Source organism: Syngnathoides biaculeatus, chromosome 10, assembly GCF_019802595.1.
Source record: "Syngnathoides biaculeatus isolate LvHL_M chromosome 10, ASM1980259v1, whole genome shotgun sequence".
In the NCBI taxonomy this organism is placed as follows: Eukaryota; Metazoa; Chordata; class Actinopteri; order Syngnathiformes; family Syngnathidae; genus Syngnathoides; species Syngnathoides biaculeatus.
Genome location: NC_084649.1, coordinates 1,675,081 through 1,696,820, shown reverse-complemented (window position 1 = coordinate 1,696,820; position 21,740 = coordinate 1,675,081). Strand labels below are relative to the sequence as shown.

The window sequence follows — 21,740 nt, the reverse complement described above, 5'->3', positions numbered from 1 at the left end:
TGTAGACCAAATTCTGACAGCCGTCGTACGGACCGAACAGCTCATATCAGGGGCTACGGTACCCCATACTCCCGAGAAAAAAAAACACAGGACTCCCCAAGGCACACAGTCGAATACCTTCTCCAAGTCCACAAAACACATGTAGACTGGTTGGGCGAACCCCATGCACCCTCGAAAATCCTGCCGACGGTGTAGAGCTGGTCCACTGTTCCATGGCCAGGAGGAAAACCACATTGCTCCTCCTGAGTCCGAGACTTGATTTCCCGACGGACCCTTCTCTCCACTACTCCAGATTAGACTTTACCATCAAGGCTGAGTAGTGTGATCCCTCAATAGTTGGAATAGACCCTTCGGTCACCCTTCTTCAAAAGGGGGACCACCACCCCAGTCAGCCAATCCAGAGGCACTGTCCCCGATGTCCAGACGATGTTGCAGAGGCATGTCAACCAGGACAGCCCCACAGCATCCAGAGCCTTTAGGAACCCCAGGTGAATCTCATCCACCCCCGGGGGCCTGCAACCAAGGAGCTTTTTAACCACCTCAGCTTCCTCGTGGGAAGGCGTGTTGTTGGAATTGAGGAGGTCTTCGAAGTATTCTCCCACGACTCAAAACATCCAAAGTTGAGGTCAGCAGAGCCCATCCCCATTATACACAGTGTTGACGGTGCACTGCTTCCCCATCATGAGACGCCGGACGGTGGACAAGAATTTCCTTGATGCCGTCCTGAAGTCTTTCTCCATGGCTTCACTGAACTCCTCCCAAGGTTTTTTCCTCAGCAACAACCGAAGCTGCATTCCGTTTGGCCAGCCGGTATCTATCAGCTGCCTCGGGATTCCCACAGGCCAGAAATTCCCAATAGGATTCCTTATTCAGCTTGACAGCATCCCTCAATGTAGGTGTCCATTTGTGTTTTTTTCCAAAAACATGAAAAATTGGTCCCAGCCTGTTTAATGCTATCAAATGAGTATTCTGTGAGTTCCTGTGTTTTAACCTTTTTCAGGTCATTCATTAACACATCAGATGATAAATTATCCCGTCCTTTTATGAAATATTATTTGAAACCAATCAAGAAATGGGTTACATGTGTAATTTCCCCTAAATTTGCCAATGAAAACTAAGCAAAAAGTAGACTTCCTTAATATTTGGAAGTTTCTGTGACTGCAAAGATTGACCTGAACGCAGTTTATAACATTTCCTTTTTATCACTCATCTTCGTTCAGGACCACCTCGAGCAGCCATGTTCCTTCTCAGCACCAGTGGCACTGCATATAGGGTATTATTTATTCACCTCATACGGTCCAAAATGTAACAGATTACCAAGATAATTAGTTATTATGAAAGATAACATCATAATTCATCAAATACTAACCGTATATATGTTTCACACTGATAAAAATGAAAAAAAAAGATCTTTAAACTTTCATTTCCCATCAAAAACACTTTATTCTCGTCACATTCCCTCCAAACTGGAACACACATGGACTTGAGGTTCTACACGATGCACTGTGCCAAGTCTCGAATCATTCAAAAGGCACAATTTCATGTTAGAAGTCGGAATAGAACAAGTGTTTTGTGAACCAAAAATGTATCGATTCTCCCGAAACCAGACTGACAGCTCCCTTAGCGACCATGGAGGTCGCTAGTTTTGGTGATAGTCTTCTTCTTTTTCTTTTTCTTTTGGCTTGTCCCATTAGGGGTCGCCACAGCGTGTCATTTCTACCATCTAATCCTATCTCATGCATCCTCCTCTCTAACACCCACTGTCGTCATGTCCTCCCTCACAACATCCATCAACCTCTTCTTTGGTCTTCCTCTCGCTGTTTTGCCTGGCAGCTCCATCCTCAGCACCCTTCTACCAATATACTCACTCTCTCGCCTCTGAACATGTCCAAACCATCGAAGTCCGGTCTCTCGAATTAATAATCTAGTTTGGGTGACAGTCTGTGTCCTGAATATAAGAGTGTGCATGTAAAAGGGTATATGAAACGGATTAACTTTTGTTCCCTTTTGGTAGGATGTACCTTTCTGAAATTTAGTCCATTTTGCTTCCCCCGTTTTTGCGGTGGAAAAGCCACGTCTGGTATGGTAGACTTACGACAATGAGGATAACCACTTCGGCAGCTATAGTTTCCAGATCCACTATACACTGTATTCTCAATACAAATACATGGATTACTTGAAGTTTTGTTATTGATTGATCGACTATGAGTGACGTAAACTACTATGAAGCTAACCTAGCTGTGTCTGACGGGTCAATGTAAACCTCGTTAATGATGATATCTTATATTGGAGTTGCGTACCTTGCATGTCGCTCTTGTCTTCCTCCCTTTTTAATAAAAAAGATCACTGATGAATTCAAATGTAATATTTTTTGGCATTCCTACCGTGATACTTGCTCAATGAGGAAGCTCAGCCCTCTTCTCAAAGTGGGCTGGTGGCAGGGTTGCCAGGTTTATGCCAAGCACCTCAAGCCTTTCATAGGTTTGGAACAAGCAAGTCCTAAAGTTGGCAACTCGAGTAACTCGAGTCTTCCGCTTCTGTCAAAAGGTTTCTTCTTTTGAATGAGTTGTTTGTGAAGGACAACACAACTCAAGCCCTGTATACCATCTCACCACCCACCCGCAAAATTAAGAAAACACACGGTGATCATCTCTGTGCTCTTTCATGATGTTCAGTGTGCACGCTCACCTGTGCACTACCTGAATATTTTTTTTTAAAAATATGCTATTACTAATTGTTCGGTTGCATGTGCTAAACGTGATGTTGATAGACTATACAGCTTCCGATGCAGCAACGGTATGTATTATTACATTCAGCATAACAAAAGCCAAGAGTAACAGTGCAAAAACTTGTAACTTGATGGATGTGTATAAATGAACACTTGCGAAAACACTTGTTTTTACTCAGTGGGCATGTCAATAATTATCTCTCTGTCCATTCTACTGCTTTGGAGTACAAGCAGTGCCCTCACATAAAGCGGTAAGACTTCAGTCAATTATGTTAATCCAAATTGATTTTTTCTGAGATTGAGAGTTGATTTAGTGCCCTTTGACATTGGAAAATAAACCGGACACACTATTTACCAAGATGTAGCCAGCGTTTCAGAAGTGGTGGGACAAATTGTTTGGCGTAAACCGACTTTTATGAGCAAATGTTCGTCCTGTCAAATTCAACTGCTCCTCTCCATAGTGGCCAAAGAACTATATGACCAAACTGTCAAACTCTAGATGAGGGCATACATTAGAACAATAAAACATATTTAGCCAGATAATTAAATGTCCAATGCCTATACTGAATGAAAACAGTAGAACTCAGTAAAACATCAATCTTGTGAAAATGTATATTACACACAAAATGGAAAGGAAATGAAAATGATTTGAACCAGGTTTTAATTGTTACCAAGTCGAAATCATCTTATTTTTGCAGATTAATGTAAATCCTTTAATGTTCACTTCAACTCGTAATGTAAGAAATGCCACATACAGTAACAGTTTTACTCAACCTACAGTGCTAGTTTGGCAAACTATCTATAGTTTTTTCCTCTTGCAGGCTGGTTTATGCAGCACCTTTCATGAGATGTCTTATCAGTTGACTGTGATTGGAATAAAAACTGCGCAACATTCTTATTTAGCCTTTGAATTATATTCGATTACATTGTACAAATATGCCTAAGTATTGAGACCTTTGAGTATAAATTATACAGATGAAATCATGACGGTCAATTGTATTGCATTAAATTGTAAACAAATTATGTACTGAAGCTTGTCTTAAAGAGAGAAATAGGTCTTGTCCTGTCTTCCTGGATGAGATACTCACTGCGGATCTGTTTCTTCATCTCCTTGGAGGGGTCCACCCAGTTCTGCAAGACAGAAGGTGGGATTCATCCAGGGCGGACAGGGAATATGGCAGTTGCAAACACTGCTGTCACATTTCAATTTAATTGCCATTCCTATCCCTAATGAAAGCCTCTCCATATGTTTAAATAAATAATGGGAGTCCTCCACTACTGAGCTGTTAAATGTGCAGAAAAGATTTGATGAAACCATTTGGTTCGTCATTGTGTGGCAAAATGAGCGATTTTGACCCTGCTGCTCATTTTGTGTTTGATAATAGAGTGAGCTAAATTGTCAGCCGTGGTGCAATTTACTATTTGACAATTAGAAGAGCTCATCGGGGCCTATCCTAGCCTAGCCTCTGTTATTTGCTTAAAATGTCGACTTGAGCTGTTTTTGTGCTAAGGCCAAAGGAGTTTCAGTATGACTTTGGCTCCATTGATTAGAATCTTTGTGTTTTTTAAGTTAAATTCAATAATAACGTTTCGTATTTGCATCTGAGATGTCATCTTTTGGTGGCTGTCCTTAAATATACTTCATGCACATTCAAAGGGGAACCTGAAAATTGCTTTTCTGTATTTTCCCAATGCAGCTAACTGTGTTGTCAACTGTGAGTTAAAATTTGCATTTATTCCGTAACATTTTTTATTATTCAGATATGCTAAAGAGATCCGTTTTATCACTTAAAGTAATAAATACTTGGACGCATTTTTGTGTGCCCATATGTGTTGTCATATCAGTTTGTGCTAGTGTGTTATTTGGGCTAGTACGGTGGTCCCCAATAATTGTGCTGGTTACGTTCCTTACACCTCTGTGAATAAGATAAATCTGCAAATAATGCGTGCAGTATTAATATACCTATGCCACTAAAGACCTCGTTAGTGTCATAAGGCATGCTGGGAGGTTGTAAATAGTGTTTAAAGTGCCACTGACACCTAACACATGAAATCTAGTATGTTGTTGACCAAAGGAAAACAGGCGGAATAGAATCATCCATTTGTTCACAGCACGTCAGAATGTTGCCGTATATTGATTTTTTCATCTGCTGCCATGAAAATTTTGTCAAGTGTTTTGAGTTGAACAAGAAGCCGGACACCTACAACAGTAGAGTCGAGTGTCTTTACCACTTTTACTAGCGAGAAATTACCTGTTTTATCTGTGTGTTAGGCAAAATGCCGGCTCGTTGTGTTGCTGGATTTACTCTTCACATGTTTCCAAAAGACCTAATTAGTTGTGAAAAATGGATTACACAGGTGCAACAGACAAAAGCTTTGTGGGTTCCAAATGACAGGTAGGTGTGCTGTATTTAAAAAAAATAGTTGGAGTATGACTAATTTGTCTCACAGTTTATAGCATTATTTTATGTGTGAATTTAGAATAAATTCTCTTGGTCAAACCAGTAAAATATAACAAAGCACTTGTATTGTGTTTAAGACAATTTAATCACACACAATACAACACAAAACAAGAAGAAAATAGAAGTACAAAGACAGTTAAGTAGCGTGTAACACGTGCTAACTAGCCAATCAACGTATAGTCACCATAGTCGAATCCAATGTTCCAAATAGGCGAATGTTATTTCCAGTGAATATTCCGGAAATGTCAAAAAGGCAGTGTGGCATCCGTGTACATGTGTACTTGTCCAAAAAGAGCAGCATTGATAAAAAGCTCCTTCGACAGTCATCCTCGTCCTTATAGGAACCTTCTAGAAATCCCCATCAGACGACATAATCCTTCTCTCAGAATGTAACCAAACATCTGAATCATAATAACTTAATAAAGTCCGTAAGTCAGGTGTTCTCAATGTGTCGATGCACGTGGGTCGCCGTTAGTGCTGGCGTTAGAGTGTTAGTTAAAAGTGATCCACGTTTCGTTTAAATATGGCTCAAAACAATACGTTAAATACCCCCGGTTGCTTCATTTGCTTCTAAGATGTTCTCTTCCTCAAAAAGAGCTTTAGTCTCAGAAGGTGCATCGGAAAAGTCCGAAATCTGCCTTTGCATTTGGCACAGCGTGTTGCCCCAGTGTGATGCCTGCACAAGACGCCACATGACATCACAGACAATATGGCCGCTACTGGGATGTCGAGTTATAGTTTTGCAACACTGCCAGCTCACTTTTTCCGACTCGTATTAGCATCAAAGTGACTAATATTGCATGTAGTTTTTTTTATAAAAATACCGATTCTAAAATGTATATTTTGGTGTCAGTGGCACTTCAAAGTGCCTGTTTTTTGTCAATTATTTCTTGAATCTTTCTTTTATGTTTGATTATTTGCTATTTATACTCCTCTGTTTGCTGTGGTGTGATCATTTTAGTTTCGATGGAAGTGTGTATAACATCGTCATTAAGGACCTGCATATACAGGCAGTATATGGGGCAATGTAAGCTTCTTCTGATTACAAATATAAAATGTTCCTCACTCCCTAATGAGTGCCATCATATGGTAGCTTATGTCATGATATCCATCTGCAAACTGCCCCACTGCTCCCATGCAGCGATGTGTGGTGGTGGTGTGTTGGTCAAAAGTTGTATGACACACTAATAAATGCAGCAGGAACGTGTGCACTGGTATCACTGCTCTTATCTGTGACTGTGTTTCCAACTAAAGCAGAGGATATACAATTGGCCGCATCCATCTTTGGACCTCCCCTTGGGTTCTTCCGAATCCAAAGGTCCTCTTGGAAAGATGGAGATCCGACATACATTGATGCAAATGCCATCCCAACGGCGTACCAGATGAGTATAAGTTGGTTAACAAGATTGCTGAAGGATGGGACTCCATCTTGTTATGAATAACTCTGAATAAAAACGTTGACAGAATCAACTACATACATTACAATGAACAGAAACTAGGTAATTATACGGAAGCAGGCTTTATTGCCATAACGGAACAACCAGCTGCAACCTCACTCATGAAGTTCCAGAACCACATAGCGGTCAACATGCTGCTGGCTGAGAAGGGTGGCGAATACTCAATGTTCGGTGACCAGTGTTGTTTATTCCAAATATCACATCATCTGATGGGTCACTCACAACGGCCATTCAAGGCCTCCGCACCCTGAACCACAAGATGAAGGAGCACTCTGGTGTAAACACATCAGCCTGGTCTGAGTGGTGGAAAAAAAAAAAAAGTTTGGCAAATCTAAAAATTTGGTGTTCTCTGTCCTAGTTTCTATCGCTGTTTGCACCTATTCTTTCATTGTGTGGATGTTGTTGAAATCCCTGCATAAAGGCATCACTTAACCAACTTATAACCACTGCTATTGCCCCGACAAATTCAAAATGGGCAGAAATATATACACTATTGGCACAACAGGGTAATGACAGTGATATTGTTGACCACGACGATGACGTTATGACTTCTCTTCCAGACCTGTTCTCTGATCCAGAAGATTACAAGTAATTAGTGCTATATTTTCCTCCGAGTGTAAGCCGAAAGGGTGATCTATTAGATGATTTAAGGATTTGAGCAAATGTACGATAAACACGAGGATAATGTATAAATAATTGTAAATCGTATTAAGTAACTGCTTCTGACTGCAATGAAGAAATACTTTGCTCTGCTCCAATTCAGTAACTGTTCCTGCCTGCAATGAAGAAATGCTTTGCTCCGCTCCAATTCAGTTACTGCTCTGCCTGGAATGAAGAATGCTTTGCTCTGCCTGCAATGAAGAATGGTTTGCTCTGCTCTAGCTGCGGTAGCAAATGTAGGATAAACAGGGGGGAAATGTAGGAATAATTGTGATCATAATTATCATACATCTGCTTCCAATAAAGAAATGCTTTGCTCTGCTCTAGATAATGTGGCAGCCTCCTAGCAGGAGATAGCAAGAACAAAAACATGTAATCATCAGAACTGTTAGAACTGCTGCCTGTTAAAGAAATGATGACCACACATGTATTCAGCAATCTTCCACACGTGCACACGCACATGAACAAACATGTACACCTTGTTTCCAACTGTTTTGCTTGCCATCTCCTTTTTGTAACATCCATGTAAATAAGGGGTGTCTTAAAACTAAATAAATAGAGGTGCTGATGAGAGGATAATCAGAGAGTGCAGTGGTGAATTGTACGAGACAGTTCCTCTCCTCTCACCTCGCAAGACTTGAAGTGGTGTCTTTGCTTCCTTTTTTGTCCTGTTTAATCAATGTCTGATTGGTGAACCTGACACATACACACTGAAACGCATGTGAGCATACATGCTGAAAGTGTGTTTTAAAGGTACTTTATAGCACAACTCACAAACATTTGAAAATGTTGGAACTTAGTGTGCACATAACTTTTGTGCACACATTGTAAATTGCCATGTCTAATGTGGAATCTCCTCTATCTAGAAGAGAATTTAAGAGGTCTGCAATTCTGAAATTACTGTACATTTTTTAAAAAAACTTGGAGAGCAAAAGTCACAAATAATTGGGGCTGGCAACTGTAAAGGCCACACTTTATGCCTAACACTACTACTAATGAGCATTAACCATTTTTTTTCCCGATTGAATCTTATTTAACTATTGAATATAATGTTGGATGTAGCATGGGTTCATGATTGTGTACATTCTAGAAGCATGGTGTTTATGCTTTATGATCATGTCCATTGTAAGTGAATCCCCACCATGTTGTGATGTCTATATAAAAATACTGTTTTTGGGCAGGGGTAAGTGGGGGCGTTAATTATTTGCAAATATTCACCCTTTGGTTCCTATCCCCCACTTCACTATTCACTGTACTTGGATCTGAAATAATTAGGTGACTTGGATTTCTTTATAAAGATACTGGCTCTGGAAAGAATAATAAAAGAAAGAAAATGTAAAATTTTAAATATTTCCAGATCTTTATTTCAAGCTCTGCTCATGTAAGATTACTGTTTATGTTATATAAGTGACCTTCAATATGAAAGAATCGGAGAATGAACACAATGAGTTTCTTTTGAATAAATAAAGGTAAAATACTTTTTACTTAAGTATATGTTCATATGGGCTGCACGGTGGCACAACTGTGCCCTCCAATTGGCTGGCAACCAGTTCAGGATGTACCCTACTTCCTAGCTGGGATAGGTTACAGCACTCCCATGACCCTTTTGAGGATAAGCGGCTCAGAAAATGAATGTGTTGATATGTGTTCACCATCGAGCAGGATATTACAGCTATTACTCTGATCTGGAATTTCAACATTTCATTTGATGTTTTTTTTCCTGATTTGGTTTGATAATTTTTTTATTTCCTTCAGTATAAAACATTTGCTTGCCCAATTGGGCAAGGCACCCAAACCATCAATAATCATGTATTATATGCCTCACGTTCACAACAACTGAGCCGTCAGGATGTCTTTATGTTGATGACAGTGAAGTGCTAGAAGTACTCCAGATTAAAGAGGGGCTTGTCTTAGTCATATTTTCTGTCATCAAAAGGAATGCTCATCCCATGTGGCCTGTTGAGCAATCACATACCTGACTTGGAGGAGGCTAACGTCTATCAAAACCTCTAACCTACGAATGAGTCAAAATGACAGACAGTGAGGTCCCCTCAGCTAACTGTGGTGACAATTATGTAATTCTAAATCAGCCAGAGAGTTGTGTTTAAAATGCAAAGATTTGCAAGAATCAGACAAGATAAAACCTCAGTAGATGGACACAGGAAGAAAATGAATTTATTTTATTTAAATGAATCTATTTATTTCAATATTCAGTTATTTTGTCAATTATTAATTAATTGTATGTATTAATTTATTTCCAACAATCTATTATCGTTATTACATTAGATGCCTTGTTTTGCAGTAGTCGCTCTCTTTTTCCCTCTCTCTCTATCCATCCATCCATTTTCTGAGCTGCTTATCCTCATGAGGTCTCAGGAGTGCTGGAGCCTATCACAGTTGTCATCGGGCAGTGGGCAGGGTACAAGAATGAACTGGTTGCCACCAATCGCAGGGCACATAGAGACAGACAACTGTCACACTGACAATCACACCTAGGGGAAATTTAGAGTGTCCAATTAATGTTGCATGTTTTTGGAATGTGGCACACAGGTGGGGCCGGGATTGGAACCCTGGTTCTCAGAACTGTGAGGCCAACGCGCTCAACAGCTGCGCCACCATATATATATATATATATATATATATATATATATATATATATGTCAGCTTCTGTGTGTTGTCATATCAATGTAATCTCGCCAGGGGTTCAGAATCAGGGATCCTCACCCATGACATCTACACACTCTTAGCAATGGCATGTTGATCGGGTTCACCAAACAAGGCAGTCACAGAGGCATTTGTCTGTCCTCTATTTGGTTATTTCGAGATAAAAAGTCAACAGCAATTTGCACAATGAGTAACAAACGACAAATTGACTTGGTGTTGGAGACTAAAAATTCAAATTCACTGTGGACTTTTAAACAATAACTGGACATTTTGAGGATAGTTTGACCAAAACTGTTGCTAGCTGGCTTGTTTCAACCCAGAAAAGAATTTATTTGGTGCTTTCGGAGCAGCCCGACAACTAACGGGCTCTGAGAATTCAGTATTCTAACGAGTTAGCCCTTTGAAATAAACAAAGGAGGATGGATTTTATGATCTATAAATGTCTTTTTTATGTTTTTGTTGTGATATTAATAAATATTGATTGTGGACAGCTCCATATGATATAACAGTACATTGTATAGAGATGCTCTGCAATGTTATGCATAATTATAGTGTTTTTAAGTTTTATTTTGTCAAAATGTGACGTGATGATGGTGAAATCAAGAGATTGATGAGATCTCTTAAGTCTCCACCGAAGGTCCACATCTGAAGTGTACTGCTCAACACTGAATTCATTGGTGGGCTCTTTTGTAAAGAGTGTATTTCTTTTTTTAAAGGGCATAAAAGCTGACTTGGAAATCTCTGAAAAATTGCATCAATTACATATTTCCTTTCATGTATGCCGCTTTTGCCAGTACCAAAAGTGCTCCTGCATTTGATATGAATGATGATGGGGCACTGCTGACCTCAACTTGGAACAACGTGAATCAATTGGTGGGGAAAACCTCATTCCTCCTCAATTCCATTGATACGCCTTCTCATGAGGAAGCAGAGTCTGGATTCTCTGAGGCTGGCTCTCCAAAATCCAGGGTTGAGGTTACCAAAGTGGTTGAAAAGCTCCTTACTGGTCAATCTATGTTCCTATCCTCACCTATGGTCACGAGCTGTGGGACCAAAAGAACAGGATCCCAGAAACAACTCACCAAAATGAGTTTCCTCCGCAGGGTGTCCCGCTATTCCCTTTGAGATCCGTGAAAGGCTCAATGCCGAGCTGCTGCTCCTCTGCATTGAGAGGACCCAGATGAGGTGTCTGGGGCACCTGATCCGGATGTCTTCCGAGCGCCTCCCTGCTGAGGTGTTCCCGGGACATCCTACCAATAGGAGACCCAGGGGATAGCCCAGGATACAATGGAGAGACTGTTTCTCAGGTAGCCTGGGAATGCCTCGAGATCCCCCCAGAAGAGCTGGATGAAATGGCTAGGAAAAGGGAAGTCTGGGGGTCCCTATTAAAGCTACAACCTGACCTTGGATAAGCAGTAGAAACTGAATGAATGGAGGTTGTTGATGAAACTACATGTGATCTGGGAGTAACGCCACAGAAAGAGATGTCTCATTTTCTCTGATTTTTCACCTGTTTTTGTTCAGAATTACAGCATCTCCCAGCAATATTTTCTTACCACCAATTCCCCACAATTGATGTTGAGTCTAAGCTATTTTAACTGAAAAAAGAGGACTGAGTACGTTTTCTTCCATTTTCCTGTAGGTGCAGTGGCCACGTGGGCTTTTTTCTGATTTTGTGATAAGCTGTTTTCCCTTTTATTCGTCAAAACTGATATAGATAGTCCACTCTGCTTCCAATAAATACTTGTTTAGCAAAATGTAATCTATGCTTCTTACAAACATTTTATAATGCATGTTCATCTCTCCACCAGCTGCACACATTTTCAGACATTGCATGGAAGCATTTACATTTGCTATTCTTCTTTTAGTGATGAATAGCATACAGTGGAGAAAATCAACGCAGCCAACACGTGAGAGGAATACTGATTGCTTTTTTGGTGTTTATACATTCAAATCACTGACTATAATATCGTGGTGAGCAATCGTCTGACCTTTTGGGTGTCTGTGTCTGCAAAGGTTAAGCCAAAATAGTCCTTTTCCAGCAAGTTGAGGTGCTCACACACCATGTCTATGACCGTCTGTCCTTTTGAGTGTTTCTGCAAAAACAAAATGCACAGGGATGTGTAAAATGTCACCAAAGACAAAACAGATGTCCTCTGTTATGTTACTATGGGCAACATTATTATCCAGTGTGCAAGTCTTGCAAACTTGCATTTGTCAGAATGTGAGACAATAAAACATAAATCATTTGCTTTTGTGCCTCAATCATTGCACATTAGGCACTTGAAAGTAAAGAGAAAGGGAAAGATTAGAGATGTTTGTCAACAGTAGATGAAAACAACATGCAGTACAGCCAGCAACAGAAAACATTTCCTTTTTGAAATTATAACGAGAGAGTGCTGAAGAAGGCTGAAGCTAGATTAAATCTTCTTAGGGTTGAATGCCAGTACTTCAAAAATTCAAAAACTGATTATAAATATGGGGAAAAGAAGTTATGTTTGACTGGGCCTGATGAAGAAAATAAAACATTCCTGACACAATATGAGTATGTATTATCTGTTAACAAGATGTTTGTGATATTTGATGTTTATGAGGAAGCAAAATTGATTACAGTTGATACTAGATCATGTAATTCATACAAATATATCTATGGGAACACTGTAGTCTATGAAATTTAGTGTTACGCCTTTGTCAGATGGGCTTTTGAGGTTACATTCTCCTGCCCACATTTCTGTGAACACCATTGGCAACCTGTAGAATTTGGTCCAATTAAGTAAAATTTCAAATTAATGTGCTTATTTTTGAAGCTTTGATCTCATCATCAAAGTATAGTACAATAGAAAATCACTTTCCAAACAAAGGAGGCTTACTTCCAATTGAACAAGTTTCTAATTTTGATAAAAAATATGAAAATAAGTTTGTACAGTACTGCAGTGTACTGCGTCTTTTAAATAACTAATTTAAAATAATAAATAATAAAGAAATTAAAATTGGCCTATATTCACTTTTGGCCACTTTTAGCTTAATTATGCTATTAGGCTTGACTTCTGCAGAAACATTGCTAATAATAATAATATAGTTTTGTAATGCACTTTTCATCAATGGGTCCCAAAGTACAACAATAATCATCCATCCATCCATTTTGCACCCTTTATTCAGAGTCATGTTACAATGGTTAGCATACATCTGCAACATTGCATGGAGATTTGGGACAGTGGCTCCGGATTGACAGAGTGGGGTGGTTGTCACCCTTTTATGAAGGAACATCGAAGGGAGTCCTTCAACAACAGGGGGATCAAAGTGGAGAGGAGGGTCAGTCAAAACTCAGTGTGACAGTAGTGTTTTTTGTTCTAGCTATAGAAAAGTGGACCAGCTCTACACCTTCAGTAGGATCTTCAAGGATAAGGATAAGGACCATTGTCCTTGGTTGGAAAAGGGTGGCGTGTTCTCTGCAGGTCGGCGATGAGATCCTGCCCCAAGTGGAAGAGTTTAGTAGTATCTCGGGGTTTAGTTCATGATTAAGCAATAAACCGACAGGCAGAACGGTGCAGCATCTGCAGTCATACAGACTCTGAATCAGTAAATCTGTTGTTATGAGGAAGACGCCGAGTCGAAAGGCAAAGCTCTCGATTTACCAGGCAATCTTTGCTCCTAGCCTCATCGATGCTCACAAGCTGAAACCAAAAGGACAAGATTTCAGCTCCAAGCAGCTAAAATGAGTTTCTTCCGCAGGGTGTCTGGGCTCTCCCTGAGAGAGTGTGACAAGCCCGGTTATCAAGAGGGGCTCAGAGTCGAGCCAATACTCCTCTGCATTGAGAGGAATGAAATGAGGTTGCTCTGGCATGTGGTTAGGATGGCCCCTGGCTGCATCCTTGGTCAATCAAACCTGGGCATAACTCATTGGGATGAGGTCCAGGGGATGACCCAGAACACTCTGGAGGGACTGTCTCTCGGATGGCCTGGGAACACCTTGAAAGACCTGGATAAAGTGGCCGGAGAGAGGAAAGCCTGGGTTTATGTGCTTTTGCTGCTGCCCCTGTGATCAGACCTCCAATAAGCAAACTGAAATGGATGGATAGATGCATGGATGGCATGTAGTTGAAGACCCCTGTTTTTGCTGGACAACTGATCAACATATTGGAGACCTTACTGATCGATTAGTTTTAAAAGAACTCTGTCCCAGGATATTTTACACTAGATAATATATGATTGTGGAACATTTGCGAATTGAATCACCATACCACTTAAGACAGGCATGTACTCTTGCATCTCTGAACATGCCCTTTTGTGAGGACTAGAAAATATTTACACCCCCAAGACACAAGGGCATTCATTAGCATAATGCAAACGACTGCTGCTGTGTTGACAGGAGCCAAAAGTATTTCTGAATGTTTTCATTGTGCTGAAGGAAAAAGGTGATGAATGTGTTGCATTCCTGATGTTCTTCCTGATGTTCTCTTCCTGCCAAAAAGCAAGAAGCAGCATTTTTATGCACACGTGGCAGCTTGAGAAAATACTGGGCCTCATTTATTTAATCCATATTATTAGTCAAGCTAATTCATTTTGGCATTGAATGGTTTGGAACTGTAAGCCTAGTCCATGATCTCATTTGTCTTTAGAACAAAACAATAGCAGTTTCACATAAATAAATAGTATGACTTCAAAGCAGCATTACATACTTGGACCTGATATTCTACTAGTATTTACAAATACACCTCATTAACAGTCAAAACTAGAATTTATTTGGATGATTTCTTGTACATTCACTACCCTTCCCAGTAGATGATGAATGTCATTTCAGACTTCTGGAATAAAGCAACAAACAAATGCATGGAAACAGTTTTCAATATGCAAAAATCAGTGTGTTCAGGCAACATGTATTACAACTCACACCGTATGAGCTATCAGCATGTCATTTTCTTTTTTTATTCCCTCATCCACACTATGCATTGTTATACAACAATAAACTTTCCACAGAGACCACTAAAAAGAAGAAAGTGGTTGAACAGATCATGTTAAGGGTAATTATTACGTGTTCACATTTGTATTTTTTCTGTAATGCATACCTCAATTTCTCCTTTGTAATCCGACAAATCCAGCAGTGTTACTTTAAACTGTGTTGTTTTATGTCTTTTGGAGCCTTTCTGTGGTGATTTGAGGTTTTTGTTTGGGGATGTCTTCTCAGGTGTGTCATCATTCTCTTTCTGCTCATCCAAAGGCTTGGAATTCTGCTCCTTAAGTGGTATAAAAGTAAGCAGACAAATCAGAAAGATCAGTCTAACAACACTCTTATAATGTTATATCATAGATCGAATTCTTATTGTGCAGCACGGTGGGACAGCTGGTTAGAGCATTGGCCTCGGAGTTCTGAGGACCGGGGTTCAAATCCCAGCCTCACCTGTGTGGAGTTTGTATGTTCTCTATGTGCCTGCGTGGGTTTTCTCCGGGTACTCCAGTTTCCTCCCACATCCCAAAAAAGTGCATGAATTGGAGAACCTAAATTGCTCCTAAGTGTTATTGTGAGTGTGACTGTTGTTGGTCTCTATGCGCCCTGCGATTGGCTGGCAACCAATTTAGAGGGTACCCAACCTCCTCCCCGATGTTAGCTAGGATAGGCTCCACCACTCCCGTGACCCTTGTGAGGATAAGCAGCTCAGGAAATGGCTGGATGCATGATTTATTATTGTTGTGTACAACAAAACATATACGTATAATGAGTATCTCCATGTTAGTTTTTGACATTCATTTGAAGAGTTCTTGTTTATTGTTGTTGCTGTTTTTATTTGTTTGATTGTTTTAAATCTGAAGGGTAACCCCACCTGTTTTGGCATCTTGCCATCCAATATTGGCTCCTGCATATGTGGCCCTTCTCCCTACTGTCTGGGAGGATTCCTGGCTTGTCTTGGACACCCAGCACACACCTCTGTTACTTCGGTAAAGACACAAACCTGAGGGCAAACAAGCCAATAACAAATATTTTCTGAAAGCATCAAAGAACATGAGAAAAAAATGTTGCCCCAGAAATATTAATAACCTTGTTTGTTTGTTCATTTTGTATACAAGCATGATCACCAAATCATCTTCAGGAAGAAGTGCTTCGTGAACTACAGTATATAATAAACAGTTTTGTAATAATCGCATTTTTAAATTATTGTTGCTACTATATTCATCTGTGATATGTATGTTACCCCTGAAGTATGTGTGAAAAAATTTGTTTTGTTTTTTTTACATTTGTTATCATGCTGAGCAGTTTGTTTTCAGGGTTTATATACAGGCAAAACATAGATAAGGCAACAGGGTAAGAGCACATAAGACATTTGGAAATAATCTGAGACTGACTGGAAGAAAGACGGAGACCAAAATAAACAAAAATGGACAAATGAAACAAGGCACACAAACCAAATAAACAAAACTACAAACGTAAATCATGACTTGAGTGAATGAAGTAATCTGGACTAATGTAATGTTACAAAACACAGACAATGTCCTTTATAAATATTGTGATGATACTGGCAACCATCATAAATCCTGTTACTATAATCATTGAATTGAATTTTCTTAGTGTTCGTCAAAACACACATACCTACACAAGTTTCTGGCTGAACTGTATGTGTATGTAATATTTCATGAGCTGTTGTGGGTGATGGTGAAGTGGTACACTCGCCTGACTTTGGTGCAGGGAGTGTGGATTCAGTTCTCACTCAGAGACGGTGTCTATATATGGACCCTGTGACTAAGTTGCGACCAGTTCAGGATGTGGTCTGCCTTTTGCCCAAATTTAGCTGGGATAGGCTCCAGCACCCTGTGACCCTAACCAGGATAAGCGGTGTTGAAGATGGATGGAGGTGAGTGTGCATTTTATTGCACAAGACAGAAAAATAAAGATGTGCATTATGCTGTACTGTTCAACATCCCCCACACTGGGGATGTTTAATGTGTTCTTGTTGAATATCACTGAATTAAAAGTTGTACAAGGTTGTAAGGCCGTGCTTTTAATTCACGTGGGATGCAAAAACAATAAATGATTCACCTTCTGATCAATAGTTGAGTTCTCCTCAAATGGTGTCATTTTATACATAGTCCCTACATTTCTCAGGAAAGTAAAACAGACCTTAGAAAACATTTACGTTAACCCTCTGTTAACAGTGCTCGATATATCCATCCATCCATTTTCTTCACCGCTTATCCTCACGAGGGTCGCGGGGGGTGCTGGAGCCTAACCCAACTGTCAACGGGCAGGAAGCAGGGTACACCCTGAACTGGTTGCCAGCCAATCGCAGGGCACATTGAGACAAACAGTCGCACTCACAATCACACGTAAGGGCAATTTAGAGTATCCAATTAATGTTGCATGTTTTGGGAATGTGGGAGGAAATCGGATTGGTTGGAGAAAACCCACACAGACACGGAGAGAACACATAAACTCCACACAGGCGTGTCTCGGATTGAACCCGGGACTTCAGAACTGTGAGGCCAATGCTTTACCAGCTGAGCCACCGTGCTGCCTGCTCAATATACATATTGGAAAGTTTTTCATTCAAATAAGTGTGTTATAAAAAACTTGAGACAACAGTTTAGGACCTTGCTCGTGATCCAGTCAATGCCCTTCTAATCCCAAAAATTCAGCAACAAAACTTTTGGGGATTTGTGGCGATTGTGAGTTGTGATCGCTGACGATTAAGATGGGAACATGACCAGTCGGCACTGGCATACTAAGACCGTAAACCAAATTCAACGAGCCAGAGATCCTTTTGGCCTTTTTAAACGAGGTTAAGAGCATGTGACAACCTTCCTTTCCCCTCATTTGCTACTCTCTCCATGCTATAACCCATTATTTATTAGCACATATAAACCAGAATTTTAATTGGATCACACTGAAGTGATGCCTGGGCAGCATTACAATAAAGACATTTAACAATTGGATAAATGAATATGGTCCTTCATTAGTTTAGTGGTTATCAATCGCTTTAATACATATGGGCCCAAGCAATAGATAGAGTTGGCTTCACTTAAATATCGTCAAAAAACTGCCAGTTTGCCTTTACTACATAAAGTATGAGACCCAATGTATTATCCAATCGGTTCCACTTGTTTATATAGTGAACACCCTTCCCATGGGAAATTTAGTCCACAGTTTTGCGGCTATCTTGCCTGCATTTGTCCCCTGTGCTTTGTGTGGCTCGGGGCTAGTCTTTTTCATTGTCCTCCGCAACCATCAATGAGGCAATCACAACTTGACTTTTGGCCCACCGTACTTTGAATCTGTCTTTCAGTATGTGGAAGATGCCCACCCCAACCACCACCACCGCCCAAGAAAAACTTTGTCAATGTACAAGCCATAACATGAAAATAATGAACATAAAATAACAAAGAACTAAAAACTAATTTACTCTCTGTTACCTTGCTTTAAACATGTTCAAGCAAGTACAGAATTCTATGTGCCACAAGCAATTCTCATTTAAAATCTATCCATCCATCCATTTTCTGAGTCGCTTATCCTGACAAGGGTTATGGGAATGGTCAAGCTAATTCCAGCTGTCATTGGGCAGGAGGCAGGGGATACCTTGAACTGGTTGCCAGGCAATTGCAGGGCACACGGGGACAGACAACAATCGCACTCACAATCACACCTAAATAATGCATGTTTTTGGGATGTCGGAGGAAACCAGAGTGCCTAAAGAAACCCCTCGCAGGCATGGGGCGAACAAGCAAATTCCACCACAAGAGGAGACAGGATTTGAACCTCCGAATTGTGAGGCCAATGCTCTACAGCTGCTCCACCATGCCGCCTTTTGATATCGATATGGAAAAATGAATTAACAGACATTTGTAGTAACATCCATCTATCCATCCATTCATTTTCTACCATTTTTCTGAGTTGGGTCGTGGGGGAAGGAGCTTCAGCAGGGATACCCAGACTTACCTTTCCCCAGCCACTTCCTCCAGCTCTTCTGGAAGGATCCTGAGGCATTCCCAGGGTAGTCGAGAGACACTATCTAGACTATGTCTCTCCAATGTGTCTTGGGTGGTCCCCGGGGTTTTTGTTCCGGTGGGACATCCACAGAACACCTCACCACGGCAGCGTCCGGGGGGCATCCGGATCAAATGCCCCAGCCACCTCATCTGGCTCCTCACAATGCAGAGGAGCAGTGGCTTGATACTGAGCCCCTCCTTGATAACCAAACTTCTCACTCTATCTCTAAGGGAGAGTCCAGACACCCTGCGGAGGAAACTCATTTCGGCCACTTATATCCGGAATCTTGTTCTTTTGGTTAGGATCCACATCTCGTGGCCATAGGAGACGGTAGGAACATAGATCAACTGGTTAATTGAGAGCTTCGCCTTCTGACTTAGCTCCCTCTTTACCACAACGGATCGATACAAAGTCCGCATCACTGCAGACGCTGCACCAATCCGCCTATTCTTCCCTCACTCGGGAACAAGACCCCACGATACTTGAACTCCTCTACTTGGGGCAGGATCTCATCCCTGACCCAGAGAGGGCACGGCACTGTTTTCTAACTGAGGACCATGGTCTCTCATTTGGAGGTGCTGATTTTCATCCCAGCTGCTTCATACTCGGCTGTGAACCACTCCAGTGAGCGTTAGAGATCACGGCTTGATGAAGCCAACAGAACCACATCATCTACAAAGAGCAGAGATGCGATGCTGAGGCCACCAAACCGGACACCCTCTAAGCCTCGACTGCGCCTAGGGATTCTGTCCATAAAAGTTATGAACAAAATCTGTGACAAAAGGCCGCCTTGGCGGAGTGCATCTCTAACCAGAAAAAGTTCGACTTATTGCAGACCAAACTCTGACATTGGTCGTATAGGGACCGAACAGCCCATATCAGGGGGTTCAGTACTCCAAACTCCCGAAGAACCCCCCACAGGACTCACCAAGGGACACGGTCGAACGCCTTCTCCAAATCCACAAAACACATGTAGACTGGTTGGACAAACTCCCATGCACCCTCGAGGACCCTGCTGAGGGTATAGAGCTAGTCCACTGTTCCACGGCCAGGGCCATTGTTCCTGGTGAATCTGAGATCGACTTCGCAACGGACCCTCCTCTCCAGCACCCTTAATAGACCTGACCAGGGAGGTTGACGAGTGTGTGCACCTATAGTTGGAACACACCCTCCTGTCCCCACCACCCCAGTCTTCCAATCCAGAGGCACTGACCCCCAATGTCCACGCAATGTTGCAGAGGTGTGCCAACCAGGACATCCCCACAACAAACCAGAATTTCGGAACCCCGGGCGAATCTCATCCACCCCATCCAGACATTTGTAGTAACACTACAGTAAAATTGAGGATGGTCTCATATGACAACAAGAAGAGCTTTGTTTTGCTGATAGAATAAATGCATTATGGCTTATGACATCAACCTGCTAAGGGAAAACAAATTTGAACCAATATACTCTGTTTTTACGGGTCAACAAGTGTATTAGCTTGTCGTCCTCTGTTTCACTAATCTTAGCTAATAATGTGCTGAAGTTTAGCTTTCAGATGCTTGATGAGCACTTGGACAAACTGCCATCATTACTTTTTCATGTAACAGATACACATTGCAACACACTACTAGCATCTTTATTGCCCTTTTAATCCTTTTTTTTTTTCATGCCTAGAGTAACAAGTGTTTCATTTTGTCATATACCATTGTACAACCAGCCTACTAGTAGAGATCCCCACTAGGAGATTTCTGAATAATGGATGTAATGCAGAGTCTAGTTTCAGTTGCATTGTTGATTTGGACTGTCATTTCTTGGTGTTTCACTAATATAGTAATTGGTTACCACAGGGTAAACATTGCAAACTTGGAAAGTTGTACAATGCCTTCAGAATAAGCTCTGGATTTCTAATTGTTTCCCCCACCTGCAGTCTAATTCATCAATGAAGGCAGACAGAGCAGGCATCTTGGAGGGTGTATGCATGTATGCAGGGCTGTGGAAGAGTACTGGCTCAGCTCAGAGATTATATTGCCATGGTAACAGCACAGCACAGTGTATTTTTTTTCCTCACACCTGATCATCTCTCTCCTCAGTGGAGAGACAGCCATACCAACACAGGTGGGAACATTAGGGAGTAAATAGAAGGCGATGACAACAAGAGTCCCAAACACAATGTACTCTTCATAATACGAAATATCAAAATGACGAGACTGAGCTACTCGAACGTGCCCAAGCCTGTGACACTAAATATATGTTATCATTCTTTAGCTATAGAGGAGGGGCACTCAAGTAGGCTGTATTACAGCTGAGGAAAGATTGGGTACGACAAAGATACAATCCACCATCTGTTGGCAACTATTATTTCCCAATTATTTCAACTTTGATGCTCACCAATAATAGCAATTCACTTCATGTATGTTTCAATCCATTTTAAAAATGTTGAAAGTCCCACTGCTGAAATTCTTGTGAAGCAATGTATTTTTACATTACTAGCAGATAATACTGTAAGGGGCACACAAAATGTAATGAGCTAAATTTAATTTAAACTACCAGTAAAAGCATCAGAAATAGTTAATGGGTTGAAGTTTAAATGTTTGGGTTCTTTAGCATTATTTTTTTCATGTTTTTTTATAAGTCTAAATCAGCCAAAAATGATGTCATTTTTGGATCCCAATCAGGAACTGAGAGTAATGATTGAATGTCTTACTTGGGAAGGGTAACTATCACGAAACATTGTCAAATGTTTGTAAATACACAGTACATGAGGAAACTGAAATAGGCTACAACATAGTAAAAAGAGCCTGGTTTGAGGG

At 40.8% G+C, this 21,740-nt stretch overlaps 1 protein-coding gene across 1 annotated transcript in view; it reads right to left on the bottom strand.

Moving 5' to 3' along the window:
- Positions 1 to 21,740, bottom strand: part of LOC133507720 (band 4.1-like protein 1) — a 101,456-nt gene that overhangs the window by 44,090 nt on the left and 35,626 nt on the right. Inside the window, exons 2-5 of the mRNA XM_061833065.1 lie at positions 15,791 to 15,919; positions 15,038 to 15,205; positions 11,963 to 12,067; positions 3,817 to 3,859 (exon numbers count right to left, since the gene is read on the bottom strand). Coding sequence (XP_061689049.1) covers positions 3,817 to 3,859; positions 11,963 to 12,067; positions 15,038 to 15,205; positions 15,791 to 15,829 — 355 coding nt within the window. The 5' untranslated portion in view covers positions 15,830 to 15,919. The remainder of the gene's footprint in view (positions 1 to 3,816; positions 3,860 to 11,962; positions 12,068 to 15,037; positions 15,206 to 15,790; positions 15,920 to 21,740) is intronic.